The 22,295-nt window shown below is 38.4% G+C and overlaps 1 protein-coding gene across 2 annotated transcripts; it reads left to right on the top strand.

Moving 5' to 3' along the window:
- The first annotated feature begins 13,027 nt into the window (after positions 1-13,027).
- LOC311098458 (H-2 class II histocompatibility antigen, A-Q alpha chain-like) lies at positions 13,028-21,224 on the top strand. Of its 2 annotated transcripts, XR_014609483.1 has the most exons (5): positions 13,028-13,164; positions 19,342-19,581; positions 20,108-20,392; positions 20,513-20,827; positions 20,985-21,224. XR_014609483.1 is itself a non-coding variant. In XM_084138658.1 (4 exons), the coding sequence occupies exons 1-4, from the start codon at positions 13,107-13,109 to the stop codon at positions 20,632-20,634; spliced, it is 705 nt and encodes a 234-aa protein (XP_083994784.1). In that variant the 5' UTR covers positions 13,028-13,106; the 3' UTR covers positions 20,635-21,224. The 2 variants fall into 2 exon arrangements, 1 of the variants encoding a protein (XP_083994784.1); XM_084138658.1 differs by having other exon boundaries at positions 20,513-21,224.
- Positions 21,225-22,295: the final 1,071 nt, after the last annotated feature.

The following is a 22,295-nucleotide window of genomic DNA, read 5'->3' on the forward strand; positions in this document are numbered from 1 at the left end:
CGAAGGCAGCAGACAGATCCAGGAGGATGAGGACTGAGGATTTGGAAGCAGCTTTTGCGATCCGTAGGGCTTCTGTGACTGACAGTAATGCAGTCTCAGTAGAATGCCCTTTCTTGAAGCCGGATTGGTTGACATCCAGCTGGTTGTTGAGAGACAGAAAGGATGTTACTTGGTTGAAAACAGCTCTTTCAAGTGTCTTCGCAATGAATGGTAGGAGAGAGATAGGTCTGTAATGTTCTACAAATGATGTGTTTAGTGTTGGTTTTTTAAGCAGTGGAGTAACCCGAGCTTGCTTGAATGCTGTAGGGAAAGTGCCAGTATGGAGGGATGAGTTGATGATGTGTGTGAGTGATGGTAGAAGTGTGGGAGAGATGGCTTGTAGAAGGTGTGAGGGGATGGGGTCTAGAGGGCAGGTGGTAGGGTGACTGGAGAGGAGAAGTGTAGATACTTCTTCCTCGGTTAGTGGAGAAAAGGAGGACAGAGGGATGTTGGCTGTAGAAGGGGTCGGTCTGGGTTCCTGTGTGTGAGGAGCTGAGAACTGACTGCTGATAGATGTTGTTTTGTTGGTGAAGAAGATCGCAAAATCGTCAGCAGTTAAGGAGGAGGCGGGTGGTGGTGGAGGTGGACAGAGGAGAGAGTTGAATGTCTTGAAGAGTAATCGTGTGTTGGAGGAGTTGTTGATCTTGTTGTGGAAGTATGAAGATTTTGCAGCATGAACATCAACAGAAAAGGAAGAGAGGAGAGATTGATACGTACTCAGGTCAGATGCGTCTTTTGATTTGTGCCATTTCCTCTCCGCTGCCCTGAGTTCGGTCCGGTGTTCCCTAAGAACCTCAGATAACCAGGGGTTAGAGGGAGTGGCGCGTGCTGGCCTGGAGGAGAGAGGGCAGATAATGTCTAGAGAAGAGGTTAGAGTGGAGCATAAGGTGTCCGTTGCGGTATTCACATCCAGAGATGAGAATTGTGAGGGTGGGGGAAGAGAAGATGAGACGGCAGAGGAAAGATGGGAGGGGGAAAGTGAGCGCAGGTTTCGCCTGAAAGTGACTGGTGGTGGGGGTGGTGGTGCAGGGGTAGAGAGTTGTAGACTGAAAGTAATGAGGAAATGATCTGAGACATGGAGAGGTCTCACCAAGATGTTGTCTGTGGTGCAGTTGCGTGTGTAAACCAGGTCCAGTTGGTTGCCTGATTTGTGAGTACCTGTGGTGATGAGTTGTGTGAGATCAAAAGAGGCTAGGAGAGAGATGAAGTCTGCTGCATACGGCTTGTCGAGATGGATGTTGAAGTCACCAAAGACTAGAAGTGGGGTGCCGTCCTCAGGGAAAGTGGACAGCAGCACATCCAGCTCATCCACAAAATTACCCAGCTGACCTGGGGGACGATAAATGACTACAATATGGATCTTAATGGGAGTTGTGAGTGTAATAGCATGATATTCAAATGAGTTGTTGTTGCATATAGAAGAGAGCGTAGAGTATTTGTAATTGTTAGAAACGAGGAGCCCTGTACCCCCACCTCTCCCAGACTGGCGAGGGGAGTGAGAGAAGGAGAAATTGCTAGAGAGAGCAGCGGGGGTTGCTGAGTCTTCTGGACGAATCCAGGTCTCAGTCAAGCCCAAGATATTAAGAGTAGAATGAGATGCAAAGGCTGGAATGAAGTCAGCTTTATTGACTGCTGACTGGCAATTCCATAGACCCACGGAAAGAGAGAGAGGAGTGTGTGCGGATGAGAGAATGGGACGCAGATTGGCAGTATTGCGCTGCCTTTTGAGCGTGATGAAAGGGCGTTGCCGAGTGATAACAGGAATGTATTGAAAGCACATGTTGTTTAAGGTGAACAATAAGATAAAAAGAGTGAAGGAAAAGGGAAAAGGAGGTACTTAAGTGCCTTTCTGGTGTCCTTGCTCGGTGGAGTCGCGCAGGTAGAGTCGATGGTCTTTACCCGAGTCGGTCTTCACACGAGGAGGCTGAACACGAGAGCTGAACGCTTCCGCGACAGCGCGCAAATTACACAGATATTCAGATAATGCTTTCACCGCTAGAGTGAGTACAGCTGTTTCGGTCGGGCAATTAAGTCTGAATAACGCGAAAATGTGCCAAGCCGAAACTGCAATAGGAGCAGAGGCTTAAGTGCAAATTAGACTGCAATAATAATTAATATCACTCGCGGCTTTAAAATAAAGCAGCGCGTCTAACTAAAATACAGAATTATGTGAAGTTAAAAATACAAAATAAGCAGAGAATCGAGATGGCCTTACCTCGATTAAAATACAGCACTGAAATAACAGGAGAACAGAGTATTCTAGAAAAAACCACTTGCGCGCTCTTGTAGTGTCTCTTGCGTGCTGCTCGCTGGTTTGATAAAGAGTTTAGGTTAAGCCAATTTGCTGATGATACATCCATTTTTTTAAAAGACAAATCTATGGTTGAAAAAACAATTAATATCATTCAAACTTTCTCCAAAGCATCTGGCTTAACTCTCAATTTAAATAAATGTGAAGTACTTCCAGTTTATACAAGTGTGGATTCTACCATTAGTAATATTAAAGTTGTTCAAGAAGTTAAATATTTAGGAATCACAATATCCAAAAACCCAATTAGAAGACAAGATGTAATTATTGCCAATCGAATCATTGACACGGAAAAGACCTTAAGTCATTGGTTAACCAGAGATTTAACAGTATTTGGTAGAGTTCTTCTGTCTAAAGCTGAAGGTATATCCAAATTATCTTATCGTCACTCTCTTTATGTCTCCTCCAGCAATATTAGGAAAGCCAACTCTGTTTTATTCCATTTTTTTGTGGAGAAATAAAACCCACTATATTAAGAGATCTCAACTAATCAGAGATTATAATGAAGGTGGAATTAAGGCCATTGACTTTGAGGCACTAATAGGTGTGTTTAGGATTAAGTGGATTAAAGAGTTTCTTTCTCAACCAAATTCAATGTGGTTCCACATTCCCAGAAGGTTGTTCAATAAGTTAGGTGGCCTGGAATTTCTTTTAAGGTGTGATTTTGAAGTTAATAAAATCCCTCTTAGAATGTCTAATTTCCATAAGCAAATCCTTCATTTTTGGAAAATGATATTTACACATAATTTTACTCCCCATAGATCCACACTCTGGAATAATAGGGTCATTTTAATAAATAAAAAATCATTATTTAAGAGGAATTGGTTTGAGAAGGGCATTTTATTTGTGACTGATATCCTAGATCGCAGTTGTAATTTCCTTAGTTTTGAGAGTTTCAAAGAGAAATATGACGTGGCTTGTACAACAAGAGAATTTGACAAAATCTGTAAAGCCGTTCCTCTTCCCCTTTTACAATTAATTTGTGGTATCTTAAAATATTACAGTAGCGAGCCTTCTCTTCCGGCCCTACTGATTAATGGTCTAGATTTAGTTGATAAGAAATGTAATAACAAGGTAATTGGTTTGGTGTTAAGATCTAAAATATATACAGATTTTAACAAACCACTGCTGGTTCCTGAATTTCTATCGCAGTCCACTATGGTAAAGGCTGTCTCAAAATATATTAGATGGCCTGTTTCTCCCAAAGTTAAAGAAACTCATTTCAAAATAATACGTAATATTTATCCAGTTGCTGCATTTCTTAAAAAGCGATTTAAATTCATGGTGGACGCTTGTGTCTTTTGTGGAAAATTTGAGGAAACAGTAGAACATTTATTTGTCTTTTGTCCGGTTACCAAAGAGTTTTGGAAAGATATAAAGGATTGGTTGTCTCTAAAAATAGATGGTGTTCCTTTGCTTGATACTGTTGAAATTCTGTATTTTGTGGAAAATTTGGATATGTCCGTATCGGACCTAATTAATGTGATAATTCTTCTGTGTAAATATCATATTCACTGCAGTAAATGGAAAAATTCTAAGCCGTCATTTAATTGATCAACGATTTTAAACTTTTTTTTTCATCTCTCCAAAAAATTAAATTGTACAAGTCAGCCAAAAAAATACTTTGTGACATAACATAATTTTTACTGTTTTGAGTGTTGTACTGCTCCTTTGTTTTTATAGGTTGTTGTTCAGGTTATTTTATAGCTCCCTTGTTATTTTTAATTTTTGTTAACGTGGCTGTTTCGGTTCTTTTTCTGAATATGCCCCTTATTGTAATTGTTTGTATTGTTTTTTTTTTTTTGTTCCTCTGCTAGAGTATGTATCTTGTTGTTGTGTGGTTCAATAAAAAAAAAAAAAAACACAACTGCCGGGTGTATTAGGGCAGAGAAATCTTCAGTGGTAGTGACGCAAATATTTTGATTGTCATCAAGCCTTGACATTGATGGCAATACCCGGTCCCATTCATTACAACAAAGGCACTCGGTTTCTGTTGGCATGTTCCACATTTACACCACCATTCCGTGTTCGTTCTGATTCTCCCTTCGACATCAATCTGTTCGGCATCTTGTCTTACAGCTTCCAAAGTTTGTAACTCCTCGTCTGTGTATTCTGGCTCAAAACTATATGGTTCTGGATCTTGGTTTGATACCCAGTAAAATTCCTCTGACAATTCCTCAAAGTCAGCCATGATCACGAGTCACGTTCGCTACTAGCTAGTTAGTCACGTTTGTTTTGTTTACGGAACCATCAACAGGGCGTCTCGTGTGCTGCGCTAATCACTCCACCCAAGTAGCTGTGTGAATCCTACGCCTAGTGAGAATATAGTTCCCAGTATTTATACGATTAAAAATGGTCTCTGTCTCATATAGCCTTGTTATTTGTACACGCTGTGACTATACAGATCACAACATGTAAATAGGAAAATGTTTGCATTATTTTGTCACTTATTGGGATTAGTATGCTACCTTATCCATTTACATCCAGTCTTTGTGCTAAGCTAGGCTAGTGGTGGGTGCGTCAAATAACACTTACAGAACGCACAGAAATGAAAAAGGTATGTATGGACTTACCTAACTCTGGGGGATACTGTGAATAAGCTAAAGTCCCAAAAAGTCGGAGTGTTCCTTTAAGAGTACAGCTGATCTTCACATCCTTGTTGTTAAATATCCAACTCCAACGGTGAGGGGATGTGGCACAAAACGCATACAGTGACTGAAGTAGATCAAAGAAATCGCTTGCATCTTTACAGCTGTTGTCAATGCTGTTTACACCAACAAGATTAAGCGATGGTCCAGCACAAGGCACATTATGAATCAGAGGGTTTACTTTTTTCAGATGTGCCTGAAGACCGTTATATATACCAGCTATGTTACTGCCGTTGCCGTTACTTTGTCCCCGGCAATTTGAAAAGTCTAAGCCCAGATCATGAACCATTTTTATTATGCATTCAGCAAGACTTGCTCCAGTGTGGCTGTGAATAGGCTCGAAACCAATGAATTTCTCCACCACTATCCCTTCCTCACTGACAAATCTAAAAACTAATTTCAATTGGTCAACGTGAGACATATCAGGGGTTGAATCTACGATGACTGAGAAATACTTAGCATGCTGTAATTCATCAGCAATTGTTTTATAACTTTCTCACCCATTAAGCAAATGAACTCCTCACACAGAGTAAATGACTATGCTGTTGTCCCTTGTCCCTTTTGACAAAGCTTTTCTATGTGTACTCTTAAAAATGGATCAAACTGAGCAATAAGTTCCAGCAATCCGAGGTAATTGCCATTACTTGATGAGCACAAAAGTTCATCATCGCCTCAGAATGCTAGGCCTCTCAAGAATTAAATTACAGCCACAATGCGCCTCAAGACCTCCTTCCAATATTTTCCCTCAGCATCCCTCTGCCGCTTGAGCAAAAATCAACTGTGTCCACATTCTTCGAAATTCGACATCTTTTCCAGCTAAATAATATATATACAAAACATGAAAAATATTTTAAAGTCTAATCATTATCTTAAATCACTTGGTGCCCCCCTATTGGCTGGTGCCCCAGGGCACTCTATGGATATTCCGGCCATGTCTGCCAATATTGAGCAGTTCTGCACTGGTGGTGACATCATTGTCTAGCAGCTGATTCCTCAGGACACTCTGGGATGTCCTAAAGTCTTCTTTATTGCAGACGTAAAAACAGTGACAAAAACGGACAAAAACAGTGAAATTTGGGGTTTTGTGATAATGTATATAGGAAAATAAAGCTCTTTGCAAATATGTAAAATGCATCTGATTACTCTGCACAATAATCTAGAAAAATGTGAATCAACATCATAACAACTGAAGCAGAAAATTTTCAAATTTGGCTTCAGCTGTACCCTTTTGTTCAATTTGGAAGCAGGACCATAATAACGTTACATTTTTGGAAGGTAATGTGTCTGCTTGTGGTTGAGAGACAACATTAGGGTCAACACTATGAGTCTCATGCTTATCTGAGGAGGATGCCTCATAATCAAGGTCCTCCTCAACATTATCAGCTGTCTCAGACACATTCTCCTCTGTGTCACCTTCACTGTCAAAGAACTGACAAAATCTCATCGACAGAAAAGCTTTGCTTAGAGGTCATTTTCAATTTAGAGAGAGCACAAAGAGAAGAGGTAAAGGCTTCTGTGGGAGCTTTAATATGTTTTCTCCTCTCCTATGTTATTTTCCCCCTCCCCACGGCACAAAATATCAACATTATTGCAAGAGTTACGGTTTCCCTTCCCTGGAAAAATATAATTGGCACTGGAAATATCTAATTTCTTGTAAGAATTATGATTCACCTTCCACCATGTTGTGTGAACTATCAGTGGTTCTCGCAATACTACAGGTAGGCCTATGTTAGGTTAGGCCTCTAAAGCGGAGGAAAGTTTTTTGAAGATCATAAAGTTTCAAGTTATAATGACCTCAATATCTTCCAAAACAATCAAAACAAATGTGTGTACATTTTTTATATTTCTCATGTTTTATATGATGTTTTATTAACAAAGTTCGGGAGGAGCACGTTCAGATAATTAACACGAGTGGAGAGCACTCAGCACTCAATGATAAGAGGTGTATATATATATTCCGCAGTCTCACCTCAATCCATTGACAGTTTAGCAGCATCCCTCCACCGCCCCTTCTCCACACTTCTAGTCCTAACCATTTTCATACGGGGGGAGTACTCTGGGTTCAGGCCGAACTCCGAGCTCGGAGCCCTACCCCCGGACAGCACGCCAAATACGCATTAAACTTTACTCTCTCTAATTGTATGTAAGTGTGAACTCGTGAAATAGCTGGTTGGCTAAATGAGCCTGGGGTCAAATTGACCCCAAAGAACACTGATGCTACAAAATGTGTACAGGACATTGAAAACATATCATCATGTTAATTTTATGTTTACCCAGTTGTCCCCATTAAATTAGGAAAAGTCATTAAATATGAAGCAACATTTTTTTTTTTTTTTTTTTTCAATCATGTATTTAGAACGTTAAACACGTCTTTTATATTGTTTAGAAGGTTTAGGGTTGGAGTGGGGTTAGTTGCTCCAAAATATAAAAGTATTAATATTAATAAAATCATGTCTACATTTACAAATGCAAATAATTATGCGTCTTGATCTAACACATGAGGCAAACAACTGGAAAACAATGGGGTAGAATGAATATGTGAATATGAAAGAATCAATATGTGACAAGTTGGGTGTGGGAATATGTTTCTGAGAGAATTAACTCCATGCTTCCCAGAACTTTTCCACGTGTTTAATGTGCCTTCTTGGAAGGACAGTTAACTTTTCTTAACTATGAACTTCAATAAATGCAAGAACATGTTCAGGCTTAGTGAGGTTAGATCTTGAAGCTGTATTCAGGGTTTCAACTGTGACCTCCATCAGGGCAAACGTGGCTCAGTTGTGTGAGCAAAAGCGTTGCCAGGTGTCTGACAAGAAATAGAATAGTGTGCAAATGTGTTCAGGGATTCCATGTGTTCACTGCAAGGTTGTTAGTTCAGTGCAAAGTTTTTATAAGTTATTTAAGTTAAAATAAAATTAGGGGAAAAGATTTGTACGAACTGAATTTTTATATATATATATATATATATATATATATACAGTGAGGAAAATAAGTATTTGAACACCCTGCTATTTTGCAAGTTCTCCCACTTAGAAATCATGGAGGGGTCTGAAATTGTCATCGTAGGTGCATGTCCACTGTGCATGTCCAGACATAATCTAAAAAAAAAATCCAGAAATCACAATGTATGATTTTTTAACTATTTATTTGTATGATACAGCTGCAAATAAGTATTTGAACATCTGAGAAAATCAATGTTAATATTTGGTACAGTAGCCTTTGTTTGCAATTACAGAGGTCAAACGTTTCCTGTTGTTTTTCACCAGGTTTGCACACACTGCAGGAGGGATTTTGGCCCACTCCTCCACACTAGAGCCCGAAGCCATTTGTTTTGAGAATAATGGCTGGCTGATGAAGTTATTGGCTGGCTAGCCGGCTCAGCCAAAACCTAAATGGCTGCTGCAGCCGCCAAACTTTTCATAGCTGCAAATGGCTGAAGCTGCCACTTCATGTCTACAGATGTCATGTCTATGTTATACTGATTTACTAGATCTCAATATTTCCAAGCAATGCATGGCTTACACTATATTTTACACTATATTTCTACAAAATGCAATACAATGTAATAAAGAAAACACCAGATTTTACTTTCACAACGTATGTACATATTTATTTTGTAGTCTTGTATGCTACTAAACATTTTCAAATAGCCTACAATGTGTTGTGTTTAGGCTAAATGTAACTTATGTAGGCTAAGTTGTATACAATAACTTGGCATTATCATGGATGAAGCTTATCATATTACACCTTGAAGGAGCAAGTGATCCATATTTGGATCCAACAGGATTGTACAGAAGAGAGAGAGCTTCCTAACAGTGCATGTGAGAGGGTGATGGCAGAGATCGCGGAGAAGTATGTTGATTAAGAACGCAAACTTTTGTTGAATTTATGAGAAATCTACAGACGCAAACAGACTCGTGTAATAAAATAAAGACCTAAATGTGTATTTCGGACTTTTTTTCACCACAAGTCTGAAAGAAGACATGTTATTGAAGACAAATATCCAAAAATCTCAAAATTGACCAGTAAAAAAAAAAAACGATGTTTTTGCCTGCCGTGTCTCGCCTTAATATAAACACACACTGTTATCAGTATTATTTTGGACAAAGTTTTGCACATTTCACTTCAATGTACACTGAAGCATGCGTCGTGAATTAGAAACGGTGGTTTGTTACTGCAGTAATATCACGTTCAGTGCTATAAATCTCCGTTCCAGAATATTTGGTTCATAACATCAATCTTTGATTCAGGTGTTTGTGCAACCGTGCCCTGAAGATTTAACAAAAGTCTGGGTAGGCCTAAGTTAAAAAAAAAAGTAAGTAGGACTTAGGAAAGTATGTGAGAAGTGAGATCAAAATTACTTTGCTTGCTTCTTTCCACCATTTCACCTCAGTGCGAGAAAAAAATGCATCGCTTCGCTTCTTCTGTACGGAAAACGAGCAATTTTAATTGGTCGTCAATTCACTGTGAGTCTGTGTATCGTAGCAACGAGCACAAGACTGTGCTGTTATGAATCGAGTGGGAAAATAGATCTCGTGTATTGTTTATATATTTCGTGTGTGTATGTCTCTATGTGATAGAATTATTATTTGATGCAAATAATTCTAGCCGGCTCAGCCAAACTTTATCAGATGGCGGCTCAATTTGGCTTACGAAATTATTGGCTGGCGGCGGCTGAAATTCTAAATGGCGCAAATGGCGGCGTCTGGCGGCGGCTTCGGGGTCTACTCCACACAGATCTTCTCTAGATCAGTCAGGTTTCTGGGCTGTCGCTGAGAAACACGGAGTTTGAGCTCCCTCCAAAGATTCTCTATTGGGTTTAGGTCTGGAGACTGGCTAGGCCACGCCAGAACCTTGATATGCTTCTTACAGAGCCACTCCTTGGTTATCCTGGCTGTGTGCTTCGGGTCATTGTCATGTTGGAAGACCCAGCCTCGACCCATCTTCAATGCTCTAACTGAGGGAAGGAGGTTGTTCCCCAAAATCTCACAATACATGGCCCCGGTCATCCTCTCCTTAATACAGTGCAGTCGCCCTGTCCCATGTGCAGAAAAACACCCCCAAAGCATGATGCTACCACCCCCATGCTTCACAGTAGGGATGGTGTTCTTGGGATGGTACTCATCATTCTTCTTCCTCCAAACACGTTTAGTGGAATTATGACCAAAAAGTTCTATTTTGGTCTCATCTGACCACATGACTTTCTCCCATGACTCCTCTGGATCATCCAAATGGTCATTGGCAAACTTAAGACGGGCCTTGACATGTGCTGGTTTAAGCAGGGTAACCTTCCGTGCCATGCATGATTTCAAACCATGACGTCTTAGTGTATTACCAACAGTAACCTTGGAAACGGTGGTCCCAGCTCTTTTAAGGTCATTGACCAGCTCCTCCCGTGTAGTTCTGGGCTGATTTCTCACCTTTCTTAGGATCATTGAGACCCCACGAGGTGAGATCTTGCATGGAGCCCCAGTCCGAGGGAGATTGACAGTCATGTTTAGCTTCTTCCATTTTCTAATGATTGCTCCGACAGTGGACCTTTTTTCACCAAGCTGCTTGGCAATTTCCCCGTAGCCCTTTCCAGCCTTGTGGAGGTGTACAATTTTGTCTCTAGTGTCTTTGGACAGCTCTTTGGTCTTGGCCATGTTAGTAGTTGGATTCTTACTGATTGTATGGGGTGGACAGGTGTCTTTATGCAGCTAACGACCTCAAACAGGTGCATCTAATTTAGGATAATAAATGGAGTGGAGGTGGACATTTTAAAGGCAGACTAACAGGTCTTTGAGGGTCGGAATTCTAGCTGATAGACAGGTGTTCAAATACTTATTTGCAGCTGTATCATACAAATAAATAGTTAAAAAATCATATATTGTGATTTCTGATTTTTTTTTTTAGATTATGTCTCTCACAGTGGACATGCACCTACGATGACAATTTCAGACCCCTCCATGATTTCCAAGTGGGAGAACTTGCAAAATAGCAGGGTGTTCAAATACTTATTTTCCTCACTGTATATATATATATATATATATATATATATATATATATATATATATATATATATATATATATATACACACACACCTCTGTTTACATTTTTAGTGAAGTATGACAAAAAATATGTTAGTAATATAATTTGAAGTGAATCAGAGCTAACTGTAACGGTCATCAGCTGGAGTGCCCTCGAGAACCACCAGAGGGCACTCCACTTCAGATTGACATTTTCCCTCACAACTACATTTCCCATAACTCACTGCCCGGTCTCATCATCACTGATCACATTCACCTGTTTGTCATTACCTTGTTTAGCTCACCCCTTATAAGCCTGGTTTTCCCATTCAATCACTGCGTAGTTTTGTATGTGTTGCACTGCTTCTCTTAGCATTTCTTTGGTTCCCTGTTTTCCGGTTTCTTGGATTCTCTGCCTGCCTCTGGATTACCCGTTTGCCTTGTCCCCAGCCTTGTGTGTTTATTGGACTGCTTACCTGGACTTCGACCTGTTGCCTATACATTTGATTACGTGTCTGGATTCTCCCCTTCTTATTAAAGCTGCATTTGGATCTACAACTTTCTGGTCTCAGAGCAGTTCGTGACACTAGCATCTCAGCAAATAAAGTAAATTTCCAGAAATATTGAGATTTCTTTTGCTTGAATGTTAAAATGGCCCTCCTATGAGATGTCAATCACAGCAATGACGCTGCAATGATGCTGTGCTAAATGTTTAATAATAATTGTTAAATTCAAATTGTTCATGTGTGGATAGGGGTATCCCAACAGGGGACGTCCCCTGGATGTTGCGAGCATCCACTTAGGTCCACATTAGGTCCGCTTTGTAATGTGATGAACATCCCCCACGTTCTTTTAACATTTAGAACCCTACACAGACGTCCAGGGGAAGTTCGCAGTGGCTGTTCAGGGGACGTTTTGTTAGTTGGGTAATAATTATATAAATAATATATAAATCATATAAAATAATTTCAATGGTAATCATCACTAAAAGCCAGACAATTTTGCATTTAAAAACCTTTTACTTAATGACCTTTAATTTGGAGCAAGAGAAACTGGGGGAGTGAATTTACTGCGTCAGATGTGTCACTTTGCTTAGGCTACAGCTGATTGGCTGTTTGAGATATAACTATATTTTATAGAAATGTAATTATATTTTGACATAACCTGCCCCAGAGCAGATTAGCTGTGGAGTGTAAGTTACTATGGTGATGAACACTTTCATGGTGCCTAAAACCCAGGGTTGGCGCAAGCCGTTAACTAAACTGAAACAAACCTGCTAGCCACCTAAACCAGCTTCATGGTATAGGCCCTAGGGCAGTAAATAAAATGAAATTTTTATAAAACTTCTTTGTTAAAATTAGTAACATTTTGAGATTCTGCAAGGTGTATGTAATCTTTTGACCACAACTGTACAATTATTGCAAAAAGTGGCTGTTTCATGGCATTTTAGCTCAACAACAACAACAATTAAAACAGTTGGTCACTGCAAAACATTTACTATAATATTAAATATAATTTATGTGTTGCTTGCAAGAAAATATTCAAAATTCAAAAATTTTAAATGGATGTCAAAGGAGAAAAATGCTCTTTGCATCTATAATAGTGTTGTTACAGCATCTACCAGGAGGTGCTCCCTGGATTATACTAACCAGCAAAACCTTGACTCTTTGGATGCTGCTGGCTGAATTATTCCTTACAAACACGGTTAAAAAAAAAAAAAAAAAAAACAGCAGTAAAATAAAATTGTTACATTTTTGTGCATTACAATACGAATTAAAACTTGGTTAGTGAACTTTGAACTTCTTCAACAAACATTTTTAACCAGCAGCTCCTATTATAACAAAAACAACAACATTGCATTTTACAATTAAAGTTATGGTAAAATAACAAATCCAGCATGTCTTTTACAGAGTAACATTAGATAAGGATAGCCTGACTGGACTGAAAGAGGAAAAACTTTCATTCTACCTAGATACAGTAATGTCACAGTTTCAGTCAAACTTTGAGTGGAAGATGCAAAAACCCTAAAGGAGGGAGTAACACTTTCTTTCTTTCACCTCAAGTTAAAGATCTGTCTGATGTTTGTTTGACTCTCTATCAAGATGGAGCTGTCCATAATCATTCTTGCCCTTACCGTTGTTCTCTCAACTGATGCTGGATGTAAGTTAAAGTTTTTTAATAATTTTGGTACTGTGCGTAAATGGAAAGACTTCAAACTGATCACTTGTAATAATGCTAACTGTTCATTCAAAACCTGCTTGTGCATTTATAGGGTTGTAAATGTTTATAAGTGTTTATAAATGTTTTACTCACTTTGGTACTATTTTTCCACAAATAAGTAAAAAATAATTTCCAAAACTCTCTGTACAAAACTTTAAATATGAACTGAATAATCTTCCTTAAATTGTAACAATGAATTAACAATTTAATTAATTCAAAAGAAATGCAATAAAATGCAAGATGCATGTTGCATTACTCCCCTTGATTGGGAGCAAGTAACAAAATAAAAATGATTAATGGAAAATTAACAGTCAATGAAGAGGAACAGGATGTATTCATATTTTGCCCCAAAAAATCAATGCAGGGAATATTTAACACACTTGAACTTAAACACACACCCGGAGCAGTGGGCAGACGTTTTTCCTGGGGGTTAGGTGCCTTGCTCAAGAGCACCTCAGTTGTGGAGAAGGAGAGTGGAAGAGAGTGCTGTTCATTCACTCGTGACTTTCGGGTTACAAGTCTTAAAAAAAAAGAAACGACATAAAACTTCCTCAACTCATTATCTAAACATAAACATGAGAATTTCAGAATTACAAAAATTGGCATATTTACAACGTATTTACAAGAAAAATAAAGAAAGATTCACTTTCAAAGAAAACGCACTATATACACCCAAGTCTATGGGGCTGTATATGGTTTTATGGTAGTATGGAGTAGAGAGGAGGAGGTGTTTTTTGTGTCCATGCTAACTCCGCCAATTTATACGCCAAAAATAAGGTCACATCACTCAAATATATTTACAAGAAGAAAGTTACTGAATTGTTGATATTGAATTTATAAATTGAATTGGTGGAGCACATTAGTGAGCACTGCCGTAAAGGTCCCAATTAACTTCAAGCGAAATCAAAGAATTTACTTGTGTGACATCATTTTGAACTTAATCTGGCTAAATAGTATGGCATCAAAGTACTTTGAGAGCGTTTCGAGAGCAGAAGGCTGATGACTACACAGCTATTTCACTATTGGCCAGACTCACTGACAACAATGATGACATTGAAGGCAACAACAATCTTTCTTTGCAAATGTAACAAGGTTTATTAGGCAATATTAAAATACAATAACATTACTGAAGTGATTGAAGATGAAAAGGAAACAAGCAACACAACAGACCTTAAGGTTCCCTTATCCTGCATACTGGCAATGGCTCTGCTAAGAGGTGCACACCCTCAATCACACAAAGAAACTAACTCTTACTACAAATCCTAAAGCAAAGTGAGACTAAATTAAACCATCAGTTATCCCCCAACCTTACGAGATTAAACCACACATAAGATGATTGGAACCCTGTTGTCATTTAGGCTGGAAAAAAAATAAAGAAAAAGAAAAAGAGACCAAAGAAAACAATATCACAATCAAACCAATAACCCAACACTTCAGTACACCAAAGCCAATTTAACATTGAAGTCGTCTCTTAGGAAAACCCACTAGGCCACTAACATTCTCAATAACAGTAATCGGCAATCATGGATCATCCATACAAAAAATTCATACAATTTATGATTGCCATATAACAAATGTTAATTAAAACACTTACAACTGTTAAAAACAATTACATCATCAAACATACAACACCCATTCTCCAATATAAAAAGTAAAAAAATAAAAAAATAAAATTAAAATAAAAGCTTCCAAATTCAGCTCTGTGTGTCAGGGTTATGTTTGTTTAGTTTGGTTTTTGATGTGTTTCCATGTTCTGTTCATGTCGGAGTTTGATATCTTCTAATCAGTTAATTAGTTCAGGTGTGTCTTGTTAATCTGTCTCGTTAGCTCCCCTTGTTTTCCATGTACAGGTGCTGGTCATAAAATTAGAATATCATCAAAAAGTTGATTTATTTCAAGAATTCAACTTAACAGGTGAAACTAATATCATTACATGCAAACTAAGTGAGATATTTCAAGCCATTATTTGTTATCAAAATCCCAGAAAATTAGAATATTACATGAAATCACACAGTGATTACACTGATACCATGGTCATTGAACCAGGTTTTGGTTCTTTTGGCAGTGTGGGCAGGTGCAAATCCTGCTGGAAAATGAAGTCAGCATCTCCATAAAGCTTGTCTGCTGAAGGAAGCATGAAGTGCTCTGAAAATGTCCTGGTAGACGGCTGCATTGAGTGGACAGCACAGTGGACCAACACCAGCCGATGACCCCAAACCAACACAGACTGTGGTTCACACTGGACTTCAAGCATCTTGGATTGTGTGCCTCTCCATTCTTCCTCCAGACTCTGGGACCTTGGTTTCCAAATGAGATGCAAAATTTGCTCTCATCAGAAAAGAGGACTTTGGTCCACTGTACTTTATTAAATCCAGAGTCAACGCAGCCGTCTACCAGGACATTTTCAGAGCACTTCATGCTTCCTTCATTTTCCAGCAGGATTTGCACCAGCCCACACTGCCAAAAGAACCAAAACCTTGTTCAATGACCATGGTATTACTCTGTAATAATGGTGCGTTCTATTATTTATCCGTCTCGGAGTTCCGAATCGGAAGACAGACGTTGCCAAGATGCGCAAAACATACCAGAACGCTTGAAGTGTGGAAGTGACGTTATATCCGAGGACCGAGTCGGTTCGTTGGCAATAATAGAACGCACCATTAATGTGTGATTTCATGTAATATTCTAATTTTCTGGGATTTTGATTTCATGGGTTTCATAAACTGTAAGCCATAATCATCAAAATTATAACAAATAAAGGCTTGAAATATCTCACTTTGCATGTAATGAGTCTATCTAATATATTAGTTTCACCTGTTAAGTTGAATTCTTGAAATAAATCAACTTTTTGATGATATTCTAATTTTATGACCAGCACCTGTATATAAGCCCTCTTCTGTCTGTTCTTGGTCAAGCTTTAGTTAACAGTATGGGTATGTGGTATGTTTTTTTATTGTTTGGATTGTTCTATTAAAAGTCTCCTGAAGATATCTCCATCGTCGTGCACTTTAATACAGCCACATCTCGTGACACTGTGCTTCTCACTAACAAACAACTGGTCTGCATTATGAGTGCGTTAATGGAGCGGGGTCATTTTCAGTGACTGCAATTGGTTGCTTGGTTGAAATTGTGAAAAAAATACACCAACATTAGGGCTATGCTAAACATTGCGTTTAATTAAACTGACCATAAGATAAAGTTATGCTAGCACCACAAATGAAAAACACATTCGGCCAGCTTTTTGGAAAGCTCAATGGAAAAACGTACCTGTGGCAAAACGCAAAATACGTAGCAATACATACATATCACTGCAGTTTCCAACAGATATGAACAGTAAAGGCAGTAAAACAGCAAGCACTTTTTATCCTTTTCATACAAAATTATGATTACAAGGCCGTCACTGGTAGGTGGCTTAGATGAAAGCACAAGATGATGTAGCTAATGAAATAATCTTTAATCCACAAATTCAAAATAATAAACTGGAGAAAAACTCAACCACGAACACATTAACACAAAACAATGCAAGACCAGGGACTAACAGAAAGTGAAGGCTTAAAGGGTTAGTTCACCCAAAAATGAAAATTCTGTCAGTAATTACTCACCCTCATGTTGTTCCAACCCCGTAAGACCTTCGTTCATTTTCGGAACACAAATTAATATATTTTTGATTAAATCTGAGAGCTATCACACTCCTCCATAGGCTTCTAAGACACTATAACTTGCTGGCCCAGAAAAGTTATTAAAGACATCGTTAATATAGTCCAAGTGACTCCAGTGGCTCAATCTTAAGTTTATAAAGCGACGAGAATACTTTTTGTGCGCAAAAACAAACAAAAATAACGACTTTATTCCACTTTTCATTTCCTTCTCTCTGGGCCTACGTCACCACGTAGGCTCACTATTGGCCGACGCTGGTCATGTGTGTGGTACGTGGTGACGTGCACAGACGCGCTACGCTTAAACACTACGTGAAAAGACTCGAGGCCCAGAGAGAAGGACTATATTAACGATGTCTTTAATACATTTTCTGGGCCAGCAAGTTAATGGGCCCTATTTTAACGATCTGAAACGCAAGTGTCAAAGCGCAAAGCGCAAGTAACTTTGTGGGCGGGTCTCGGCGCTGTTGCTATTTTCCCGGCGGGATAAATGGCTCTTGCGCCTGGCGCAAATCTAAAAGAGGTTGGTCTGAAGTAGCTTCATTATTCATAGGTGTGGTTTGGGCGTAACGTGAAATAAACCAATCAGAGCATCATCTCACATTCCCTTTAAGAGCAGACGCGCTTTTTCCTTGGCGTATATTGCTATTATAACGGCGGATTTGCCAGGCGCGCGCCAGGAGCGGTTCACAGCCGAGGAGAGCAACGCTCTCGTCACGGCCGTAAAAGAGAGAGAAGTGACATTGGGGATGGAGAAACACACCCAAATTAGCTTCGGTTAAACAGGTATATAATAATGTGGGTAAATGTGTAAGATAGATGTATGCTTTTATAATAAATTATCTATCTATCTATCTATCTATCTATCTATCTATCTATCTATCTATCTATCTATCTATCTATCTATCTATCTATCTATCTATCTATCGTTTGTAATAATATGATTTGCAAAAATGAAAATGCTGCTTCTGTGTAGATTAGAGAATCAAAGTGTATGCGCGTTGTGCACGCTATACATTATGGTCAAGCATGCGCCCTTAAAATAGCATAATGAACAACGCGCAACGCGCCACTGACTTTAGACTAGGTTTTTTCTGGCCAGTGGCGCAATTGTTTTATGGAACAGTAAAATAGCACCAGGGATTGTTTGCGCCGGAACACGCCTCCTTTTTTGCGCTGAACCGCCCAGGGAGCGCAAGTTCATTCCCTAGTTTAGCGACGTGCTTCTGTGGAGGGAAAAGCGCGCTTTGCGCGGGTGCAAAATAGGAATGAAACATGCGTCGGTGTACAAAGTCAATTGCGCTGGGTGCAAGATAGGGCCCATAGTGTCTTAGAAGCCTATGGAGGAGTGAGACAGCTCTCAGATTTAATCAGAAATATCTTAATTTGTGTTCCGAAGATGAACGAAGGTCTTACGGGGTTGGAACAACATGAGGGTGAGTATTTACTGACAGAATTTTCATTTTTGGGTGAACTAACCCTTTAAGTAGAAGGGCAAACAAAGGAGCTGACGAGATGATTAACAAACACACCTGAACTGGGGACTCATATCAATCTGTAACCATAGAAACAAACAGGGAGAGAATGAAGAAGAACTGAACTAATTAACACACTAGAAGTTTAACAAAGAAACTCATACATGAACAGAACAAGAATGAGAAAGAAACTCAAAACGTGACAAAGGCAGATTATTAATAAAGAATTGTTTACACGCAACTCCTTGCACAATATTATATTATGATCTCAAAACACTTTTTACCATAGTGCATGATTTGTAAACAAATACATTTTGGAGTTTGCATCACTTAACACTGTTGGGTAGGTTAAGGGTTTAGTGTAGGTGGTGCGTTATTTTAATTTGTGATGGAGCATTACGCTTTTAGTGTCAGTCACCAGACATTTCAATTCAGAACTACAGTGATACGTACAAAATCCAACGTAATAAAACTTTGCCATATTCATTTACATCTATTCCGGGAAAAAAGAAACACTTTTAGCGCCACTCACTGGACATTTCACACTGAAACTGTCGAGAAACGTATTTTGTGTTTTGCAAAAATGTGGTCACAGGTTGGTTTTTCTGTAATCACCCTGGGCTGTAATTAACATAATAGCAAAAAGAAAATAATACAAAAACCATTAAATATACTTAACGAATGAATTAAATAGTGAATCACTTGGCCTAGCCTGCTATGGAGGAAGAGAATGTTACTGATCGACTGCGGTGAACTTCATTTGTTGACTCCTTTCTTGTTATGTGGCAAATCGCCGGCAAAGGTAAAACAGCCGGATCCAATCCCAATGCAGCCCTCCACTGGGTGTATATCTGCAGTAGGCCTACATAACGTGCCCTTCCAGTTTATGAACAATATAATCAAATATGCATTTTTTTCTTAGCTATTCAATGTAACACAATTGTCAACCGCGAGAATTAAGTTTTATGATGCTCAATCTTTTTCAGTTGTTCATGAAGATTTCCAAATTGACATATGCTCTGATACGGAAGCAGAAGAAATGCTTGGATTTGATAGCGAGGAGATGTGGCATGCTGACTTTAATCAGAAGAAAGGAGTAGAAACATCACCTGATTTTGGAGTTCCTGTATCATTTTCATATGAATACAGTGTTGGTGAAATGGCAACATGCAAATATAATTTAGCCTTGTGGACTAAAGCTTTCAAAAGTCCACCACCAGAAATGGGTAAGACATGAGAATGTGCTATGAACTTTTACATTTTTAATGAATATCAACACTGCATAAACATATGCTATGAGTACAGTTCCCTTTGATAAAGATTTATTAAGGGCTTTATTAATGACTAAAATATATTCACAAATGCATAAAACATTGATAGGCTGATCTAATAACATAAATAAAAAAGTCAGCTTTAACACAATATCTGTGAGCCATTTTAAATTTGTGTTATAAAAGCTTAATAAGGATGTTTATTCATGGTTTATGTCATGATCTAGGAAAGATAGAACTTTATATTGAGATTAATAGGTGTTGTGTTTATGTTCTTTACTGTAATGCCTAAACTCAGTGTTATCATGATGTGAACACTTAATCTTTCTGGAAAAAATAAATGAAATTTGCTGCTGGATGTAACATGCATCTAGTGTCATCAAGTTTTCCCTTAAAAGTTTATATAATTGAAATAAAGTTACGATATCTGCATTTATTTGAACAAACTAATGCATTAATGCATAGTTATCTGTGATTCTAGATGCACCCAAGACTTCCATCTATCCAAAGGATGATGTACAGCTGGGTTTTAAGAACACTCTTATCTGTCATGTGACCGGCTTCTATCCTCCATCTGTCAGCATCTCATGGACTAAGAATAATGTTAATGTGACAGAGGACATGAGTTTAAGTCAGTACCGTCCAAGGAATGATGATACTTACAACATCTTTTCTACTCTTAAGTTTACACCTATTGAAGGAGATATTTACAGCTGCACTGTGAACCACAGAGCCCTCCAGGGTCAACCTCAGACCAAAACATGGGGTGAGTGTGAGTTTCAGATTGAATGCGTATTTCAGTACTTTTCCAGTTCTTCATTCTGTTAAAATGATCTGTTCAGCTGTTATCATATTGATGCATCTTCAAATATTCTGCATTTTCTAGATGTTGATGTAGCCCTCCCAGGTGTTGGTCCAGCTGTGTTCTGTGGAGTGGGTCTGACTCTGGGGCTGCTGGGAGTCGCAACGGGAACCTTTTTCCTTGTTAAAGGAAACAACTGCAACTGACTATGGAGTCATGGAAGAAAACTATGCAAAGGTCTCTTAATTGATTTCCAGCGAAGTAATTAAGTATTGTGCACTTGTGTGTCACTCATGGAAGACAACTATTGTTAAAGGGATACTCCACTTTAAAATGAAAATTCTGTCATCATATACTCACCCTCATGTTGTTTCAAACCTGTATGAATTTCTTTCTTCTGCTGAACAGAAAGGAAGATATTTAGAAGAATATCAGTAACCAGACAGTTTCTGGTCTCATTGGCTTCCATAGTATAATTTTTCCTACTATGGAAGTCAATGAGACCAGAAACTGTCTGGTTACTGACATTCTTCTTAATATCTTCCTTTCTGTTCAGCAGAAGAAATAAATTCATACAGGTTTGAAACAACATGAGGGTGAGTATATGATGACAGAATTTTCATTTTAAAGTGGAGTATCCCTTTAATGTAAAAGATAGATAAGTGCAACAATTTGGAAGGTTTAGGGAAAAGACTTTAATTGAAATAAAAAGAAAAAAGGTTAGTGGATATTACATTTACAGATCACTTTGCAATTTGTATAATAAGTATTGTACTAAAAACACTTTCTCAATGTTTCCATTCCTACTAAATGTAGTTTCTTTCTGGGTGAATTAAAATATTTTATGTAAAATTAAAACATTTAAATTAAACATACATTTGAAAATGATGTAGAATTTATTATGTAATTTTTGTAATGCATTAAAATCAATTTACTATAAGTAAATATTGGCCTTTGAATTTTATGATATGTAACAATATTAGCTCAAAGGGGAAATATTAATAATAATCCATAATTACCAATTATGATTAATTATTAATATTTGGGTCAGTTAATTAGATTAACTTTGAGGTAAGCCAAATTAATATTACAATCAATTAATCAGTTCCAACAAACTGATTGATTATTAATTATTCTAAGAATAATGTATCTTTCATGGTCACTGAAAAATAATTATTCCTTAGCCTGTACAGCGCTTAAGAGCATGTAACAAGATCAAGATCGTAAAAGGGACTTTGTATGCAAACAGAGGATCAGAAATCAAATTCATAATTGTGCACAAGTTTTATTAACTAAATCACAAACATAACTAACACTAAACAAACATACATACATTCATACATACATACATACATGCATAGGTAAAGGTGTGAGTGTTATGGAACCGGAAACAGGAAATAGAACTCTGGAGCAAGATCTATTTTAGTATGAAAAGAACCATCAGCTTATTTCAGAGCACCTCATTAAATTTATACCTTGCATGGTCAATTCTTGAAGTGGTTGAAGATTGAATTCGTCGCTGGGTCCTTGAGTGTCAAATGTCACTGTATGAGTTGCAATTGTTTCTTCTCCGTTGGATGAAGAAGATAGGATGAACTTGTATTGTTGCTGTTCTCATGGCTGGAGTGCAGATTGTGGCCTACACGCTCTGGGCCGGCAGGACACAAAGAGCACATGGTGAGAGTTGCGAAGGACTTCGTCCGTGTTGAATGAAGTCACTGAACTCCTGAGGTTGTCCTTGATGCTGGAGTGAGCACATGTCCTGGATGCTTCGAAGCCTCCTGACTCGGCCTGTTGAGGCCTGCAGGGCCCAGTGATCCGGCCAAGATCCGGCTCTCTTAGCTCTTGTCCTCTGACCTAAACTGCA

The sequence above is a fragment of the Abramis brama genome, assembly GCF_963993115.1.
Source record: "Abramis brama genome assembly, chromosome: 16".
In the NCBI taxonomy this organism is placed as follows: Eukaryota; Metazoa; Chordata; class Actinopteri; order Cypriniformes; family Leuciscidae; genus Abramis; species Abramis brama.

What these genes read in the sequence shown, in the direction of transcription:
- LOC311098458 (XM_084138658.1), top strand. Translation starts at nt 13,107, where the DNA reads ATGGAGCTGTCCATAATCATTCTTGCCCTTACCGTTGTTCTCTCAACT. An exon ending in AAGTCCACCACCAGAAATGG is followed by an intron (nt 19,582 to 20,107) that starts GTAAGACATGAG and finishes CTGTGATTCTAG; the next exon opens with ATGCACCCAAGACTTCCATC. An exon ending in ACCTCAGACCAAAACATGGG is followed by an intron (nt 20,393 to 20,512) that starts GTGAGTGTGAGT and finishes TGCATTTTCTAG; the next exon opens with ATGTTGATGTAGCCCTCCCA.